Raw genomic sequence first — 18,774 nt, forward strand, 5'->3', positions numbered from 1 at the left:
GTGGACCAGCGTCTGTCTCAGGGTGTTTTGTCTTTCGGGTGGACCAGCGTCTGTCTCAGGGTGTTTTTGTCTTTCGGGTGGACCAGCGTCTGTCTCAGGGTGTTTTGTCTTTCAGGTGGACCAGCATCTGTCTCAGGGTGTTTTGTCTTTCTGGTGCACCAGCGTCTGTCTCAGGGTGTTTTGTCTTTCGGGTGGACCAGCGTCTGTCTCAGGGTGTTTTTGTCTTTCGGGTGGACCAGCGTCTGTCTCAGGGTGTTTTGTCTTTCGGGTGGACCAGCGTCTGTCTCAGGGTGTTTTTGTCTTTCGGGTGGACCAGCGTCTGTCTCAGGGTGTTTTGTCTTTCAGGTGGACCAGCATCTGTCTCAGGGTGTTTTGTCTTTCGGGTGGACCAGCGTCTGTCTCAGGGTGTTGTGTCTTTCGGGTGGACCAGCGTCTGTCTCAGGGTGTTTTGTCTTTCGGGTGAACCAGCGTCTGTCTCAGGGTGTTTTGTCTTTTGGGTGGACCAGCATCTGTCTCAGGGTGTTTTGTCTTTTGGGTGGACCAGCGTCTGTCTCAGGGTGTTTTGTCTTTCGGGTGGACCAGCATCTGTCTCAGGGTGTTTTGTCTTTCGGGTGGACCAGCGTCTGTCTCAGGGTGTTTTGTCTTTCGGGTGGACCAGCATCTGTCTCAGGGTGTTTTGTCTTTTGGGTGGACCAGCGTCTGTCTCAGGGTGTTTTGTCTTTCGGGTGGACCAGCATCTGTCTCAGGGTGTTTTGTCTTTTGGGTGGACCAGCGTCTGTCTCAGGGTGTTTTGTCTTTCGGGTGGACCAGCATCTGTCTCAGGGTGTTTTGTCTTTCGGGTGGACCAGCGTCTGTCTCAGGGTGTTTTGTCTTTTGGGTGGACCAGCGTCTGTCTCAGGGTGCTTTGTCTTCTGGGTGGACCAGCATCTGTCTCAGGGTGTTTTGTCTTTCGGGTGGACCAGCATCTGTCTCAGGGTGTTTTGTCTTTTGGGTGGCGGCGCGACACGATGACGTCACTGCGTCAGCCAGGGAATGTCTGCGTCGGGACGGAACTGCTGCGGGGTCGGAGATGGAGACGATGCAGCTGTTTTAGAACTTGGCGGATATTTAGCGGCTTCGGACCCGTCGCATCGCCTCCGAGTTGATGTTCTATGAAGACCTGCGGAGGAAGCGCTGTCATCGCGGTGAGGTAGCGGGGCGGGGGGGGGCCCTTGGAGAGGGAAAACAATATGGCTGCCGTGGAGCTCGAATGGATCCCAGAAACACTGTACAACACCGCTATCTCCGCCGTGGTGGACAACTACAGTCGGTCCAGAAGGGACATCCGCTCGCTCCCGGAAAACATCCAGTTCGATGTGTATTACAAGGTGAGAGCCGCCCGCAGAAAGCCTCCGCGACCCCGGGGCTGTGCGGGTTCACGCAGTTAGCTGCTAGCTAGCGCTGGTGCTAACGTTAGCGCGCTGCTACAATGTTAATCTGCCGAAGATAACTGCTCCTTTTTTTCTTCTTTTTTTTTTGCCATTGAGCGGCCGCTAATGGGCATTTTCTCCTGGTTCGCCGAGGCTTGAAGAATAAACCGTAAACTACGTCGAACACGGAGCTAATTAAATGTACACCAGTTTAGCATTTAACTGTTCCTGCGGTAGCCGGATAAGAGTGTTTACTCATCCAGGCTAACGTACATCCGGAGCTAAGATGTTCTCATGTGAGGCGAGTGGAAAGCGGCGATCGTGTGAGCAAGTAGTCCGTTGTTTAAACTGGTTTTCCACGGGGTCACGCCTTACTGTGTTATCCAAGAGCCCACTCTGAGATGTGTTTATGTCAGATCAATACTGTATTAGTTCAGGAAACACGACGCCGACCGTGGTCTGAGCCGGATTAGATGATCCCGTCACATCCTCTTTACATATCTTCATGTGTGTGGAGTCTAGAATTACCGTGTGTAACCTTTGCGTCCTGCTGAAGAGCATGCACACACACACACACACACACACACACACACACACACACACACAGTGGTTATTGAGTGAGTGTGACTTACACTCAGTGGGAAACCTGAGACTGGGAGGACACAAGTTGGATTCCAGAAGCTCAGATCGCACAAATATGTTGTTGAGAAACCATCTTGGATTCGCAGCGTCGCTACTTGAAACTATTTGCTTAATCCTGTCCAGAAACATGTCTTCAAAATGTGTACTTTAATGGTGCGATCGTCCCTGACATCTGATCGGTTGTTTCTGCTCGGGGTGTTTGGATTCAGTAGACAAAAGTTCCAGCGTGTGTTTGTGATGACGCTAATGTAATAACATGCAGAAGAATCACCAGTTTGGCTGCGTGTGCACTGGGGCTGCAGCGATACGCCGATCTTGCGATTCCGTTCGATACGCTTGCGTCGTTTTCTTCAACATTTTAAAGGGACGGGGATTTCGGTGACGTCTTGCGAGCGTTCCGTTGCCTTTGATTGAATTCATTGAGCTGAAAGACGCATCAATTACACAATATGTGGCTCTGAGCTGCAGCTGGCAAATGCCGGACAAAACGGATCAAAGACGTAAGAAAATGAGTTTCATTTATTTAAATTGTAGCTCGTAAACCTTTGAAAAGTAAAGTGAACGATGGAGAGTTAAAGTGGAAACTTGTGGCGCCAATCGCCGTCACTGTCCGACGTAGCTTGCTTTGGGTCGCGCCCCAGCTTCTCGGGCTCGCTCTGTTAGCATTACCTTGTCCAGGTGGCGGCGTTTTAGGTGGACTCGCTGGTCGGCGGCGTTCCCAGAGTACTTCACGTTCGTGTGGCACGGCTTGTAAATCGTGGAGGTTATCTGTCACGCTGGTGGGTAAAGGTTTTTACCAATAACACATAAAACACTTGTGTCACTTTGGCACACACACACACACACACACAGCAGAGGACCAGTGTCCAGCGATCGCTGCCCTCTCTTCCCTTCTGCCTCTCTTGACACGCGCCTTCACGGAGGACGCTTTGTGTGTCGGGAGGTTTGCTGGTACAGGAGTCCAAACGGACTGTTTGCAGTGCGCACAGCAAAGCTAGCAAAGCATTAGCTCTGCATTCCAGCCACCTCTGGTTCTCGTGAGCGGGGTTTCTCCTCTGCTGGGAGATGTTGTTACGGCGACCAGATCTGTACTTTTCTGCAGACAATGTGGATAGGTTAATGTTTCTAGCCAAAACCGTGTCAATAGGCGGTAGTAGTAATTACGTTTTTCATATTTAGGCTGCTGAAATGAGCTTCCTCCGTAGGGGGGCTGGGCTCTCAGATGAGGTGTCCGGGCATCTGTATAGGATGCCTCTGGACGCCTCCCTGGGGGGGTGTTCAGGGCACGTCCCACCGGTAGGAGACCACGGCGAGGACCCAGGACACGCTGGAGAGACTGTCTCTCGGCTGGCCTGGGAACGCTTCGGGACCCCCCCCCCCCCCAGAAGAGCGTCTGGGGATTGCTTACGCTAGTTGCCAGTTTGCTGCCACTCAGCTGGGACAGTAATCCCACAGTGTCTCTCAGATGCGTGAATGACTCAGAGAATCTCTCACAGCACAGAAACGGGTCATTTCATTGACGGCGAGCGTACAAGATGTGGAGCAACCTTTCCTCGCCTTCACCGATGTTTATGGAATTTGACACAATCACGAAGGGTGGGGGGGGGGGGGGGGGGGCTCTATCTCACCACCGAAATTTAATCTGGATCCGATTCGGATTACGGCTAAATATACCCCCATTTTGTTGTAAAGCACACTACAGGCAGACTGAGGCGGAGGTCTGCGTTCGCCGCGGGCTTGTCGAGTTGTTACGGTGCAAACTCAAAATAAGAAGAAACTTGCATAAAATAAATCTATTACAGTTGATGAGGTTATAAATGAAATCATTTTTTTTCTTGTATTATTGCAGAGAGATGAGATGACATATTTAAATGGTAAACGACAACGTCTCACGGTCTGTCTTCAATAGCTTCAGAATCTGCTTTCTGGCCGGGGTTGTGCAGTAAACGGTCCACTTTAGAACGTTTATGGCCTTCCTTTGAATAGGGAACGTCAACGGACATGTTCAGATCACATTTTCCTAGTAGCTTACTACATTTATAGTTCTGTATATAAGCTTTATGAAGTCCTACTGCACCGTTTAGCATGTAAAGGACACATGTCCCTGTTGGCATTGTCCGCCATGGACGCCCACTGAACAGAACGGCTGCCAGCTCAGTGCTTTTTGATGACGGGCTAGACATCAGCAAACTGCTTTTGTTTCAGCTCCTGTCAAACCGGCAGCATTTTAAGTGTCTCTTTGAGCGTGTCCACGTTACAGACGGGACATTGTGGGAACCGACATCTGTATTATTCTGTGATTGTGTTGTCCTCTCTCCCGTGTGTCTCAGCTTTACCAGCAGGGCCGGCTCTGCCAGCTGGGGGGGGAGTTCTGTGAGCTGGAGGTGTTCGCTAAAGTGCTGCGTGCCTCGGACAAAAGGTGAGAAGCTCACCTGAAGCTGTGACCGCGACCTCGTGTCTGTGCATCCGGTAATACCGTCTGGTAATGAATGATACGAGTATTAATGGGTCGGTGGGTCAGCAGCAAGTTCATTTCAGGACCAGGACAAATGGCGAACATGAATGAAAGTCAATGCTAGCAATGATCAGACGGAGCACATTTCTAGGGCGTTTGCTTTCTATTTCTTCTCCTCCTGTTGAGCCACGACAGCTCTTCTCTTTTCAATTCTATCACTTTACGTTCCATATCACACTCTTCCTCCGCCTGAACTAAAGTTCATCCAGAGTTTGTAACCAAAGACATTCTGGTCTGTCGGAGTCGGTTAGAAGTGAACTCGCTGAAGCATCCTCGTGTTAAACTGCGTTAAAGTACGCGATGCGTAGTTCTAGTCTGCATCGATACTACTTGACTGCAATAACTGAATCATTCGTGTCATTTACTGATGAGACGAGTGATTGTGACGTCTGAATGCTCAGATGTAACAAGAAATACATTAACTCATTCAGTACCGGCCGTTTTCGCTCACTTGGACTGACTGACCCTCGCCGCTCGGCCCGGGTTGATCATCGGGTGTCGGTCCGCTAGCGCTGGACTCGTGATTTCACCATGATCATCATCATCATCGTCGGTTTGATGATGATGATGCGTCCTTCCCGCGTCTTCTTTCCATTACATTGTAAAAACAGCCACGCTGCCTGCAACAGGGGTGCAGGTCCTTGAACGGGTTAATGATGATGAATCGGTACGCTCGCCCCCCCCCCCCCCCCCCTGCCGACACTCAATCCCTTTTTCCTTCTCACCACAGACACCTCTTGCATCACTGCTTTCAGGCCCTGATGGATCACGGCGTGAAAGTAGCGTCCGTTTTGGCAAACTCCTTCAGCCGCCGCTGCTCCTACATCGCAGAGTCTGACGCCCATGTCAAGGAGAAGGCCATCCAGTTTGGCTTTGTGCTGGGTAAATGTTGGTCGGGTTCGGGCTGGGGGGGGGGGGGGGGGGCAAGCAAGGGTTCGATGCTGTAGAAATGCACACATCCTGTATAGATATTCATATTTTGCATGCAAAAGGTTTATCTTCACCTCTTCAGAGCTGACCACTTTCACTTTATAAAGCTCCCCGTACATTTTTATAACCCTACATTTGCATGTAACTCTGAACGGATCATTAAATCAACCAACAGTAGGCTTTAGATGAATTTACAATGGCCTTTAAGGTGTGACGTGAACTGACTTAGCCAACAGAAGAACAAAAGGTCAGAGCCAGCAATGTCGTTCAGCTTTTAACATTGCATTCAGCCTCATTTAAGCATTGTCACTGAATAAACATAAGCGTATTGAATGGCCCTTGAACGGGGTCGAATAATGGGACACGTGTCGGGAAACCATCACAGCGCATCTGTGTAAAGCCACTTTTCTTTTTCTTAAACCTAGAATGTTATTTATATAATTGGGCTTTTAGCTTATTGAGTCATTTCAATGAACTGAACTGGTCCTGGCTGAGGTTTATGCCCTGCTGGCGTTACGTCAGTCGGTTCTTCTCAGTGTCTGTGGTCGGTGAACGACAGTGGTGTGTTCTGGTTGTAGGTGGCTTCTTGTCTGACGCGGGCTGGTATGGGGATGCGGAGAAAGTGTTTCTGTCGTGCCTGCAGCTGTGCACGCTACACAGCGAGGTCCTCCATTGCTTCAGGGCAGTGGAATGCTGCGTCAGGTTAGTATCCAACTGATGGCTGTTTATTACGTACCTTCAAGAACCAAGAATTCCTTTCACAGCCCCTTCGCGTACAATTAGCAAATTGCTTTACTTTTCTAATTCAGTGTAATTCTTATGAAAGCAAAGCAAGACCGTTGAAGAGCATCTCTGGTTAATTTACCTTCAGCAAGTGTAAGTGCAGTTTCACAATGTGCCCGTACGGGGTTACCTGTACATTACAGGTAAGTCACGAAGAACAAAAACAATGAGTCAACTGGACTTGTTCAAGTTTTATTGAGGACGTTTCACCTCATCCAAGAGGCTCCTTCGGTTCTAAATGACAGGTGGAGGGTCCAGGTACTTATACTCCAGTTGGAGGGTCCCGGTACTTATACTCCAGTTGGAGGGTCCCGGTACTTATACTCCAGTTGGAGGGTCCCGGTACTTATACTCCAGTTGGAGGGTCCCGGTACTAATACTCCTGTTGGAGGGTCCCAGTACTAATACTCCTGTTGGAGGGTCCCGGTACTAATACTCCTGTTGGAGGGTCCTGGTACTAATACTCCTGTTGGATGGTCCAGGTACTAATACTCCTGTTGGAGGGTCCCGGTACTAATACTCCTGTTGGAGGGTCCAGGTACTAATACTCCTGTTGGAGGGTCCCGGTACTAATACTCCTGTTGGATGGTCCCGGTACTAATACTCCTGCTGGATGGTCCCGGTACTAATACTCCTGTTGGAGGGTCCCGGTACTAATACTCCTGTTGGAGGGTCCCGGTACTAATACTCCTGTTGGATGGTCCCGGTACTAATACTCCTGTTGGAGGGTCCCGGTACTAATACTCCTGTTGGAGGGTCCTGGTACTAATACTCCTGTTGGATGGTCCAGGTACTAATACTCCTGTTGGAGGGTCCCGGTACTAATACTCCTGTTGGAGGGTCCCAGTACTAATACTCCTGTTGGAGGGTCCCGGTACTAATACTCCTGTTGGAGGGTCCTGGTACTAATACTCCTGTTGGATGGTCCAGGTACTAATACTCCTGTTGGAGGGTCCCGGTACTAATACTCCTGTTGGAGGGTCCAGGTACTAATACTCCTGTTGGAGGGTCCCGGTACTAATACTCCTGTTGGATGGTCCCGGTACTAATACTCCTGCTGGATGGTCCCGGTACTAATACTCCTGTTGGAGGGTCCCGGTACTAATACTCCTGTTGGAGGGTCCCGGTACTAATACTCCTGTTGGATGGTCCCGGTACTAATACTCCTGTTGGATGGTCCCGGTACTAATACTCCTGTTGGATGGTCCCGGTACTAATACTCCTGTTGGATGGTCCAGGTACTAATACTCCTGTTGGATGGTCCCGGTACTAATACTCCTGCTGGAGCATAAAACACAAAGAACCGAAGCCACCAGGACGATAAGACTCCTCAGGAGTAATTCGTTGCTGGTTTTGGTCCTTTGGTCCAGTTGATTCTTCAGTTTTGCTCTTCGTGATTTACCTCCACCTGAATGAGAACCTACGCAGACATTACAGACATGGTCTATCCACATCTCCCCAAAAACCCTTTGACACACAGTTCAGTAAAATTTCACATCTGCTTTTCCAGGGACGATGAAAACGTTTTTAGGCACATTTTAACAATGGATATTGATGTAAATTAAACTCATTGAGGTTTTCCCTCCATGTTTACTCTGAATTCTATAATAAGCTTTTTTTCCGTTTTCATTCATCTTTATATGACGTGCTTGTTAAGGTTAGTGAAAGCTCCAGACGCGCACGAAGCCATCCTAGACATTTAAATTCAGTGTATCTGGAATAGTTTCAGCTCATTAAAAACAACATTCCAGAACATATGATTATGCAGACATTTGCATCAGAGTGTAACCGCTGGACACAAGATGTCTCCTGTCTCATATGTGCACCTGTTCCGTCTGTTGGCATTGGCTTCCAAAATATTGGTGACGTCACAAAGTGCGCTCGTAGTCCCAGCTCATGCATCATTCTCCTCAGTGAAATGACATGGAAGTTTAACTCTTTCGCCTCCACAGGCTGCTTCATGTACGTAACGGTAACTGCAAATACCGCCTGGGGGAGGAGACCTTCAAGCTTGCTCAGTCGTACATGGACAGATTAGCCAAGCACGGACACCAGGCCAACAAGGCGGCGCTGTACGGCGAGCTTTGTGCCTTGCTCTTCGCCAAAAGCCACTATGATGAGGTACGAGATTAAGAATAAAAACTGCCGTTGAATCGTTTACGAACCACTCGGCTGTTACACAACTCTGCGCATCACATTTCACTGCTGCTGAAATACTAGCATGAGGTTTGGAACCCATAACATTCCCTGTGTTTTCTAGGCCTACAAGTGGTGTATAGAGGCCATGAAGGAAATCACTCCAGGGCTGCCTGTCAAAGTCGTGGTTGATGTTCTCCGGCAAGCCTCCAAGGTGAAATATTATTATTATTAGTACTTATTATTTGTAAGATTCTATTGCACTGATACTAGATGTGACTTTAGGTTACACCGCCAGGTTAAGTAAATCCCTTGAGCCGACGTGGTTGTTTGACTTGTCATTTTGCTGCAGGCCTGTGTTGTGAAAAGAGAGTTCAGGAAAGCAGAGCAGCTGATCAAACACGCCGTGTTTCTAGCAAGGTAAACTGCTGCGTCTCCTAAAGAATCCTGTGTTGCACTCCTTTTGTTACCGTGAATTCTGAATTCATTGTTTTGTTTTTTGTCTGACAGAGAACATTTCGGACACAAGCATCCCAAGTACTCAGACACGCTGCTAGATTATGGGTTTTACTTATTAAACGTAGACAACATATGCCAGTCAGTTGCTATTTACCAGGTAAGTGGACTAAACACAGGTGTGTTCATGTCTGTTGTAGTGGTTTGTGTTTTAAAAATCTTTTGTGTGTGTGTTTCTAGACGGCGTTGGACATCCGGCAGTCTGTGTTTGGGGGCAAGAACATCCACGTTGCCACAGCTCACGAAGACCTCGCCTACTCCTCGTATGTGCACCAGTACAGTTCTGGGAAATTTGACAATGCTCTGTGAGTACACTGCAACTTTTACACGCACACACTGCTCCGAGACAATCGCGTCAGTCATGAGTTCCCCCGTCTCTCTTGTGTTTAATATTGTTCACTGATCCAATGACAGTGTGTCCTGTTTACAAAATGTTACTGAAAGGTACAAATTTATGGAAGAAAAGTAGCATTTTTTCCCATCATCCATCTTCCACCGCTTATCGAGGGCCGGGTAGCAGAGGCAACAGTCTCAGTAGGGACCTTCCAGACTTCCATCTCCCCAGCCCGCTCTTCCAGGGGGACCCCGGGGCGTTTCCAGGCCAGCGACAAACATAGTCTCTCTCTGGGTCTTCCCGAGGGGAAACCACTTTTTTCCGGTGTAGAACCATGGCCTCGGATTTGGAGGTGCTGACCCTCATCCCATTCACCTGCAAACCCAGCCCCAATACACGCTGGAGGTCCGGGCTCAAAGAAGTCCCTGACTGCGCCTAGAAATCCTGTCCATAAAGATTATGAACAGGACCAGTGATAAAAGGCTGAGCCCGGCCGAGCCCCGTAGGCAGAGGCCCGGCCACCAGGCGCTCGCATACGAGACTCGACCCCAGGCCTGCTTCCAGACTGGGGCCCCGGTTGCGCCATACCAGGCGACGTCACGGCCCTTGTTCTTACGTCTGTCAGAGAGGGTTTCGAACTGCTCTTGGGCTCATCCGTAACCCAGGACCTCTTTGCCACGGCAGCATAAGCTCCTGACGACGTAGCCCCTGGGATCATTCGGGCACTCAAAGTCCCCCTACCACGATAAGGTGGCAGTTCAGGGGGGGGGGGGGTTTCATCATTGTGTTGGTAAATAAAATGAACAGGTTTCCTGCCAAATCTGAGCAGTAGGATGCGTTTGGATCAGCTGCTGTGTTTGCCCCTCAGATTCCATGCAGAACGTGCCATTGATATTATAACCCACATTCTGCCTGAGGATCATCTGCTGCTGGCCTCGTCCAAGAGAGTCAAAGGTGAGATTCTGGAGGGTGACACGAACATTAAATTAGCATATAATGTATACCTGGGGTTGGGCATCAAAACCCAAGCTCCAAACGGGGACTGGTTCTAACGTCTGAGGAGATATATTTATCTATTTATGCATTTTAACAATACATAAAATAAAAACCTTGGAGGAGTCCATGATTCAGGTTTCATGACTGACTGCATGCGACCCTTAAATTACATTTTTTTTTATAGGACTGCACTCTATTTTCACATTATCAGTCAATAAAAATATAAATAAAACATTTATATAGTGTATTTTGTACAGTGTTGCAAACGCAAGGTCCTTGACAAAACTATTTCAGGTAATGGATACACAGATGCCAACTCCGGTGCCGTAGCAACCGGTGCATTAGAAGTTAGAACTATAACTGTATCGATGCTATGATGGTCATGATTTACACAATGTAGATAAATTCATGCAGAGTGAATGTTTAAATGGAACAGATGAATGAATCTCGGAATAAATCATTCCTTTAAAATCAATGTAAGAGACATTTGACCTTTGAACCATTGTCCTTTCGCTGGTGTTTTTCACAGGGGGGATCTACAAATACTTGAGTCACTGAATACTGCAAGTCAATTTCTACTGAGAGTAACTCCCATCATGCTACTGGGCTACGTGTACAGTTAACGGTGCAGCCAAGGATGCATGTTTGATTTGTCCTGCCTAATACCAACATGTTTATCCTCCCAGCTCTGATTTTAGAGGAAATCGCCATAGACTGCCACAATAAGGAGACGGAGGAGCGCCTCCTGCAGGAGGCTCATGACCTCCACCTGTCCTCACTGCAGCTGGCCAAGAAAGCCTTCGGAGAGTTCAACGTACAGACAGCCAAACACTACGGCAACCTAGGACGACTCTACCAGTCCATGAGGAAGTTCAAGGTGGGTGTTCCCAAGGGGGGGCAGAAACGCGCCCAGGATTTTAGATCCGCACGCGCTTGGATCACGCTAGTAATAAATGTAATGATAAAAAATGAATAAAATCGAAACGGTACACGAACCGAATGTGACTTCATCTAGACCGTTTGTTTTCTGTGCTGACAACAAAGAGCAGCCGCCATGTTGTCTGTTTTCCAGTTGGAAGTAATCCCGCGTTAGGTGAGGTCCTGCTTCGTGGCTGCAGAAGTTCTGAAACATCACGCATCTCTCAGGCTTTCAGGAGCTCCACAAAGAGTTTTACTTTGGGGGGGGGGGGGGGTGCGAGCTGTGTCTGGGAAGACTCATTCAGATGGAGCTGAGCTGATCCTCAAGTGTGTCTAAGTGATCCTCGAGGGAGCTGCAGCGTGTCCAATGGGAGGAGCCTCACTGCTCTGTTAGCGTCGGTAGATTTCAGCTTCATTTGTCCCACGGTGGCAAATATTTATTTATTTAAATGAACCGAAGTAGGACCAGATTGAGGATTTTCAGCATGGGGGGGTGGAAACGATGAGCTAAAGCAGAACAGGGTGTGTAATCACCAGCGCTGGCTTGTTTGTTTGACTTTTAGCAACTTAACTCAAAACGTTCTGGATGGATCTTGGTGTAATTTTCAAGGCATTTTGGGAATGTTACCAGGAGCAGAGGATTAAATTTTGGTGATCTTCCCGGATTCCGGATCACTTTGAAATCTTCGTTAACATTGAGGTCAATGGAGCGACAAAATGTGTTCCTCAATATCTTGGTGGATTTACGGAATTTGACCAAGAACCATTTAGAACCTTTTTAGGATGATCCAGATGACCGTGTGGGACGGTGTAAATCCAGTTAGGAGGGGAACGAGCTGCTTGGGGGAGGTCTGTGCTCTCTGAGGGCTTTTCTAGTCCTACATACAATTTTACACACTAATTTATGTAGAGATGGTCGAGTGGAGGGTAAGCCACGTAGCAGCACCCAGGGAGCGACTTCTGGGGTTCAGGGCCTTGCTCAAGGGCACTTCGGCAGCACTCAACCACCGATCCACACTCCACGGTCTGTGCTGGTCTTGAACCGTCCACCCGCCTGCTCACAGGATCACGCCAGGAACTCGACTCCTCTCTTGTCCCCGTTGGTTGGAACGCCCTTAGAACACGCGTTTAAATGAACGTTTGTCCTTCCTGCGATCCACGCGTCTGTGTTTGTGTGTCCTTTGCACCCAGGAGGCGGAGGAGATGCACATCAAAGCCATTCAGATCAAGGAGCAGCTTCTGGGCCACGAGGACTATGAGGTGGCGCTGTCCGTGGGCCACCTGGCCTCGCTCTACAACTATGACATGAACCAGTACGAGGATGCAGAGAGGCTCTACCTGCGCTCCATCGCCATCGGTCAGTCGTTGTTGTTGTTGTTGTTGATGCCGTCGGTGGACGTTGCTGTGTCCTCATTCATTCATGGTCTGAAGACGAGGCGGTCAGAATCGGCTCACAGCAGGGCCACAAGCACAACAGACGAGCACTCACACAGAAGCTGCATGTTTCTGGAGGTGGGAAGGCACACAGACAAGGGGAGATCACGCAAACTGTAAGGCAACAGCACCGCCCACTGCGCCAGCCCACCGTGCTGCCCATTACTGGACTCCCTTTGTTGTAATTTTTATGTTCATGGCAGGATCTGCAGAAATGATAATACAGGTTAGACTTGAGTTACTTTGGGGAATAAAAAAAGAGATTCTTTCAGGTTCTACAAGATCCAGATGAGTATTTGAAGCTTTATAATGCGCATTATGTCTGCAGTGAACGAAGAGAACCCTCGGGATCCAACTGATCTGGTTCCAGTTTACATAAAATCATCTTCTACTATGCTGGCTGTCGTTTAGTCAACTCTCACCGGCGGGCGGTTGTTCTGAAGATGGCGTTCATGCTGCATGTTCCTGGTTGGACTGATCGTCAGAGCGCTGGTTTGTGTGTGTGTGTGTGTGTGTGTGGCTTGTGTCCTCACAGGCAAGAAGCTGTTTGGGGAGGGCTACAGCGGACTGGAGTACGACTACCGAGGCCTGATCAAACTCTACAACTCTGTGGGGAACTACGAGAAGGTGTTTGAGTACCACAACGTGCTGTCCAACTGGAACCGGCTGAGGGACCGGCAGTTTGCCGTGGCGGACGCCCTGGAGGACGTCAACACTACGCCCCAGCAGACCCAGGAGGTGGTGCAAGCTTTCCTATTGGCTCAGAGCCTGGGCCCCACCCGTCCGTGTCTCGGCTGATTTTATTGAGGACATTGAGACGCGATCTTCAGCCCATCCAAGACTCAGTAAGCCAAAATGTGACGCTTCAGTTGCACGCTAGTCATTTGTCCATCTCCGGTATTGAATCCCCCTCAGACCCCTAAAGACCAACTGCTTTCACGCGATCGACGCAGAACGGCAACTGCAAGCTGAAAGCCAAACGTCTCAGCTCTGTGAGCCCGCGAGGTTCTGCCGGCACGCTTCTGCAGCACTGAGAACCGGAACGAGTTTAAATGGACTAAGTGGGCCGTCCTTAAGATGTCCTGTGATGTAGGAGTAAAACATGGCTGCCTGTTTGACGAGACGGTTGCTCCAGCCTCTGTGAGACGCTTCCAGGTGTGATCTCTCAGGTCAGACTCCGTCTACGGCAGTGGTTCTCAAATGGTGTGGGGGGGGTGCGATGTCAGGGGGGCACCTGTGACCGCGGAGAAAATGTTTTTTTGCCTTACGAGAGTAAAGTGTAATTGCACATCCACTCCAGTAGTTGGCAGTGGCGCCCTGATTGTCAGAGTGCGCGCAGGGAGGATTAGCAGAAGAAGAGCGGTTGTAAACAATCTACGGTGGGAGAAGAAGAAAGACCTGGCTTCCTCATTTTCTGTTGCAGACTAAAAAAAATGGTAATAAAGTTATTCTTTGTTGTAAGTTGATCTATATTTCTTTTTTCGGGGGGGGGGGGCGAAATGTTTTTTTCTTCCTAGGGGAGGCGGCTCTCTGGTGCGTCACGCTGCACCTGCGTGGGGACAACTGGCCAGTCGTCATTAGGTCGAGGGAAAAGTTGAAACTTTATTTTTTAATCTGCAGCTCAGAAATGAGAGGATGGTCCAAATGTTTCCAGGAAAGCGTTTTAGTTGGAGATGCCGTTTGATTCGACCCATCAGAACACGCCCAGCTTTATTTCATTGTGTTTTCGTGCTAGGGATGGATGGAAGCCTTCGCTCTCAGAGGAACGTTATTAAATGTCGTTTCCTTCCGTGAGCTCATTTCTGCAGTTTGTTTTTACCTCAGTGTTTGTAACGAGCAGGAAGCGGAATGAAACAGGAACACAAAAGAAACACACAGTAAGAATTTAGTAATCCGCTGTTGATTAGTTACATTACACAGTTTTGGTTTTTTTATTTATTCAGGATGGCATTTTCATTCACATTTTTAATGGCAAACTGAATAAACAATGTAAAACGTTGAGATCCTTTTTGCTCCGCTATCTTTGCGTATCCGTCTTCACCGTGGATTAAAAAAAAATCTCTTGAAGTCTTATTTAAATTTAAAGGTCACATATTCTACCCTTTTTCCACAAGTTAACGCAGTACCCAAACACTTGTATGAAATATCTGCCAGTCTTTTTAAAGCGACCCTACGGAGGAAGCTCATTTCAGCCGCTTTTACGTGCGACCTTGTTCTTTTGGTCGCTCCCTAAAGCTCGTGACCACAGGGGAGGGTAGGAACGGAGACTGACCGGTAAATGGAGCGCTTCAGCTCAGCTCCTCACCGTGATGGACCGGCAGTATCGTGGACGCAGCGCCGATGTCTGTCTCCGTCTGTCTATCGCTCCATAAAGCGTCTCGTTCAAAGTGTTTATCACACACTAAAAGCTTTTTGCGCATTTTTACCAGAACATTTTCACCAAAAATAAACTTGATGCAGGGAAAATGCCGTAGAGCGTGGACGGGCAGACGCGGGGACGCACGCACGCATGTGCACATTTGCCCCTTGTGACGTCACAGCGGGCGCGATTTTTTCCAGACGTGTTTCAGGAGGTCATTTCAGATCTACCCAAACTACAAAGGATTGACTGGATGGTTTATTTAGCAGTTTTGGGTTGATAAGGACCCAAAATCACCATAATAGTGTAGAAACATTGGTAAAGTGAGTTTTTAGTAATATGTCCCCTTTAATATGTTCTTAAAAACGCACCGTATCCTGACTTGGGAGTCTGACTTCAGTGGCTGCTTCATTCAGCATGACGGATGTGGCTAAATGCTGAACCAACACGTTCGTGAAGAAGTGTTGCAGAGAAGCGTTGTTGGATCTGTAGCGGCTCATCTGAGTTAAAGGACGAACCCGCAGACAACCGGCGACATGAGCAGCACCAGCGCCTCCTGACTCGTGTGCATGAACCCGGGCCGCTGCAGAGCAGGAACGGGCTTCGCCTGCAGCCGCTGTTCTGTTCTTCTGTGCATGCATTTGGTTTCATAATCGCAGACACACGTTTAGCTGTGGAAAAGAGCACCCACACGAGCCTCTGAGACGTAACCCCAGACTGGATGCAGCGCCACAGAGCAGACTGTTCCACTTCTCAATGGGAGGAGCTTTTTGTATTTCAACCAGTGCAGATCCCGACACGTCCTGTAGGGCTTCAGACGTCACGTTCTTCAACCTCATCACGCGGAGGAGCCGCCACGGAGGTCCCGTCGTTGTGACAGTTGTACAGTAACATAACGCAGATTGTGTACTTGGGTTTCGGCGTGTTGCTTGTTTTCCTTTGCAAAGACAATGAAAGTGAACCCTGAAAACTCCTCGCAGCGATTACGCGGTGGAATGTGCTGAACCGTATTGTTACGCACTTTTCAGCTGAGTTCCTTTGAATAATAATGAAACGCCAATAATTTATATCCAGAAGTGTTGTTCATGTAGCGCCTTGATGCTGTTCTTCCTGCGTGAGGCAGCCATTGTGAAACTATCACTTTGAGAAGAGGAGGATGTCACATGTACAGAGGTCATGTACGAGGGGGGGGGGGGGCACAGACCGACGATTCTCAGCCTGCAGTTGTGTGTCTGTTGAAGGACCCATATTTCTAAGTGCTAAATAAATGATCCTACATTAAAGACACAACAACGGGACCAGGATCGTGTCACTGTGGGCCTGTTTACCTGTGTGGGCGTGTTTATTTGTGTGGACGTGTTGTGGGCGTGTTTACCTGTGTGGGCGTGTTTATCTGTGTGGGCGCGTTGTGGGCGTGTTTACCTGTGTGGGCGTGTTTATTTGTGTGGACGTGTTGTGGGCGTGTTTACCTGTGTGGGCGTGTTTATTTGTGTGGACGTGTTGTGGGCGTGTTTATCTGTGTGGGCGCGTTGTGGGCGTGTTTATCTGTGTGGGCGCGTTGTGGGCGTGTTTACCTGTGTGGGCGTGTTGTGGGCGTGTTTATCTATGTGGACGTGTTGTGGGCGTGTTTATCTGTGTGGGCGTGTTGTGGGCGTGTTTATCTGTGTGGGCGCGTTGTGGGCGTGTTTACCTGTGTGGGCGTGTTTATCTATGTGGGCGTGTTGTGGGCGTGTTCACCGTTGTGGGCGTGTTTACCTGTGGGAGTGTTATGGGCGTGTTTATCCGTGTTGGCCTGTTTACAAGTAATGTAAGAAATGTACTAGTAAGAAACGATTGCCTTGCACAAATGTATTTGAAGTCACAGTTTCAGGTTTAAGTACACAGGTCTTTCGTGTGTGACGACCGTTCTTCAGATGAGCGTCACGCCGGCGCCGGTGGGTTGGCTCCGCCTTTCACGTTGCCTCTTACAGCTCCTTGCTCCTGGTGAGGTATTTAATGTGAGTCCATACGCACCACAGCTGCGGAGACACAACACGGCGGCTATGAGACGGCTTCCTGAGCAGCAGTCGGTGTGGCGAGCGTCACAGGTCGGGCCCCTACCTCCACCGACAGAGCCAGCAGGCGGCCCGTGGCCAGCAGCAGAACTCCCAGGATCTGGATCCAGGGAGGCAGGAACATCCAGCGGGCCGGTGAAGCCCACTGGCACCAGTAGAGCCACAGTGGGAGGCAGTGCAGCCCACTCACCACCCACAAGCCCAGAGGGGTCCGAAACCCTGCCGGCAGCAGAGACGGGTTCAGGACGGCGGCGACTGCTGGGCGTTAGCTCTTTAGCAGGGAGGGCGCTCGTTACCGTTAGCCATGACGGCCTGGATGAGCGGAGGGCTGGTGGCGAAGCCGTCCTTCCACTGGTCGCCTCCGGCACTGTGGTTACACACAAACACACACCACTCCAGCGCCGACACCAGCCAGCCCCACTGCAGGACGACACACACACACGCGCACACACACACGCACACACACACACACACACACACACACATTTAGAATGGTTGCGTCCAGTCGGGTCTCAGCCTAGCGTGTGGAACAGACCTGATACAGCAGGCTCCACAGCATCCCTCTCCCCAGGTTGTCCACCACTACGTCCAGCCACGCCCCGAACCCGGAGCTGAGTCCCAGCCTCCGGGCCAGCCAGCCGTCCACTCCTGCAGAGAGACCGGTCCCGTCAGTGTCCCTCCGTCGGGTGGACGGTCTTCACCTGCCCTGTCGGAACCCGCTTGGACTGACGGCGCCACAAACCCTGAGACACTGAATGGAGCGTTCACATAACGGCAGATTGGAGATCCGCTTTACTTTCAGCGATGTCTTCATTCAGTATTTGCGTGTTTCTTAACTTGTTTAAAGATCATAAAATACAAACAGAATAACATTTGTACTTTGTATTCTAGTATGTCAATAACCCCTCTGTGTGTGTGTGTGTGTGAGAGAGAGAGAGAGAGAGAGGTGTGCTCTTGATCCTGGTTATCAAACAACTTTCTGGAACCTTGATGGCAATAAAATAAAAAGGGAAGGCTTACAGAGTGATCTACGTGCAGCTTCTTGGAAGCATGACTATGACAGCTTTCCCCTTCACGCAGGTACACGCAGGTACACGGAGGTACACGCAGGTGGACGCAGGTACACGCAGGTACACGCAGGTACACGCAGGTGAACGCAGGTACACGCAGGTGGACGCAGGTACACGCAGGTACACGCAGGTACACGAAGGTACACGCAGGTGAACGCAGGTACACGCAGGTACACGCAGGTGGACGCAGGTACACGCAGGTACACGCAGGTACACGCAGGTGAACGCAGGTACACGCAGGTGGACGCAGGTACACGCAGGTACACGCAGGTACACGCAGGTACACGCAGGTGGACACAGGTACACGCAGGTACACGCAGGTACACGCAGGTGGAAGCAGGTACACGCAGGTACACGCAGGTGAACAGGTGCTTTACCATCCAGGGCGATGTTGGCTGAGTAAAGGCAGACAAAGGCTTCTGGTGTGTCAAACGCAGCCCACGCAGCAAACACGCACCCGATCCGAACGTACCCTGAAATACAAACACGCACAACCTCGGTGGAGTCACGTGACGGGACGGTTTTGACGTGGAAGCATCGAACAAAGTGTTCCTCACCAACGACGTTAGGCCAGTCCAGCAGAACGCGGAGTCCCATCCGGTCAGCTGTCAGCGCTCCAGCGGAGAAGCAACGAGCACGCGGATTCCAGCACAGGCTGACCCGGACCCGCTGGTGCAC

At 49.8% G+C, this 18,774-nt stretch overlaps 2 protein-coding genes across 2 annotated transcripts; one reads left to right on the top strand and one right to left on the bottom strand.

The window, feature by feature from the left end:
- The first annotated feature begins 1,035 nt into the window (after positions 1-1,035).
- appbp2 (amyloid beta precursor protein (cytoplasmic tail) binding protein 2) lies at positions 1,036-14,618 on the top strand. Its single transcript, XM_068745283.1, has 13 exons — positions 1,036-1,367; positions 4,382-4,470; positions 5,297-5,448; positions 6,075-6,198; positions 8,232-8,400; positions 8,540-8,629; positions 8,768-8,835; positions 8,926-9,031; positions 9,112-9,236; positions 10,134-10,219; positions 10,948-11,138; positions 12,371-12,536; positions 13,149-14,618. The coding sequence occupies exons 1-13, from the start codon at positions 1,230-1,232 to the stop codon at positions 13,409-13,411; spliced, it is 1,767 nt and encodes a 588-aa protein (XP_068601384.1). The 5' UTR covers positions 1,036-1,229; the 3' UTR covers positions 13,412-14,618.
- A 2,152-nt stretch (positions 14,619-16,770) lies between these two features.
- si:ch1073-145m9.1 (uncharacterized) lies at positions 16,771-18,704 on the bottom strand. The gene is made up of 6 exons (XM_068745840.1): positions 18,654-18,704; positions 18,474-18,569; positions 17,562-17,674; positions 17,323-17,446; positions 17,073-17,245; positions 16,771-16,990 (listed from the first exon to the last, which is right to left on the bottom strand). Exons 1-6 carry the CDS (start codon positions 18,691-18,693, stop codon positions 16,937-16,939), a joined length of 600 nt encoding a protein of 199 aa, XP_068601941.1. The 5' UTR covers positions 18,694-18,704; the 3' UTR covers positions 16,771-16,936.
- Positions 18,705-18,774: the final 70 nt, after the last annotated feature.

The sequence above is a fragment of the Brachionichthys hirsutus genome, chromosome 11 (genome assembly GCF_040956055.1).
Source record: "Brachionichthys hirsutus isolate HB-005 chromosome 11, CSIRO-AGI_Bhir_v1, whole genome shotgun sequence".
Classification (NCBI taxonomy): Eukaryota; Metazoa; Chordata; class Actinopteri; order Lophiiformes; family Brachionichthyidae; genus Brachionichthys; species Brachionichthys hirsutus.

Bases quoted from the DNA above. Each gene is read 5' to 3' on its own strand.
- appbp2 (XM_068745283.1), top strand. From the start codon at position 1,230: ATGGCTGCCGTGGAGCTCGAATGGATCCCAGAAACACTGTACAACACC. The intron at 6,199-8,231 runs GTTAGTATCCAA...TCGCCTCCACAG, and splicing joins GCAGTGGAATGCTGCGTCAG to GCTGCTTCATGTACGTAACG. The intron at 8,836-8,925 runs GTAAACTGCTGC...TTTGTCTGACAG, and splicing joins CACGCCGTGTTTCTAGCAAG to AGAACATTTCGGACACAAGC.
- si:ch1073-145m9.1 (XM_068745840.1), bottom strand. From the start codon at position 18,693: ATGGGACTCCGCGTTCTGCTGGACTGGCCTAACGTCGTTG. The intron at 18,570-18,653 runs GTGAGGAACACT...TTTGTATTTCAG, and splicing joins GGACTGGCCTAACGTCGTTG to GGTACGTTCGGATCGGGTGC. The intron at 17,246-17,322 runs GTAACGAGCGCC...TGCTGCCGGCAG, and splicing joins CCAGGCCGTCATGGCTAACG to GGTTTCGGACCCCTCTGGGC.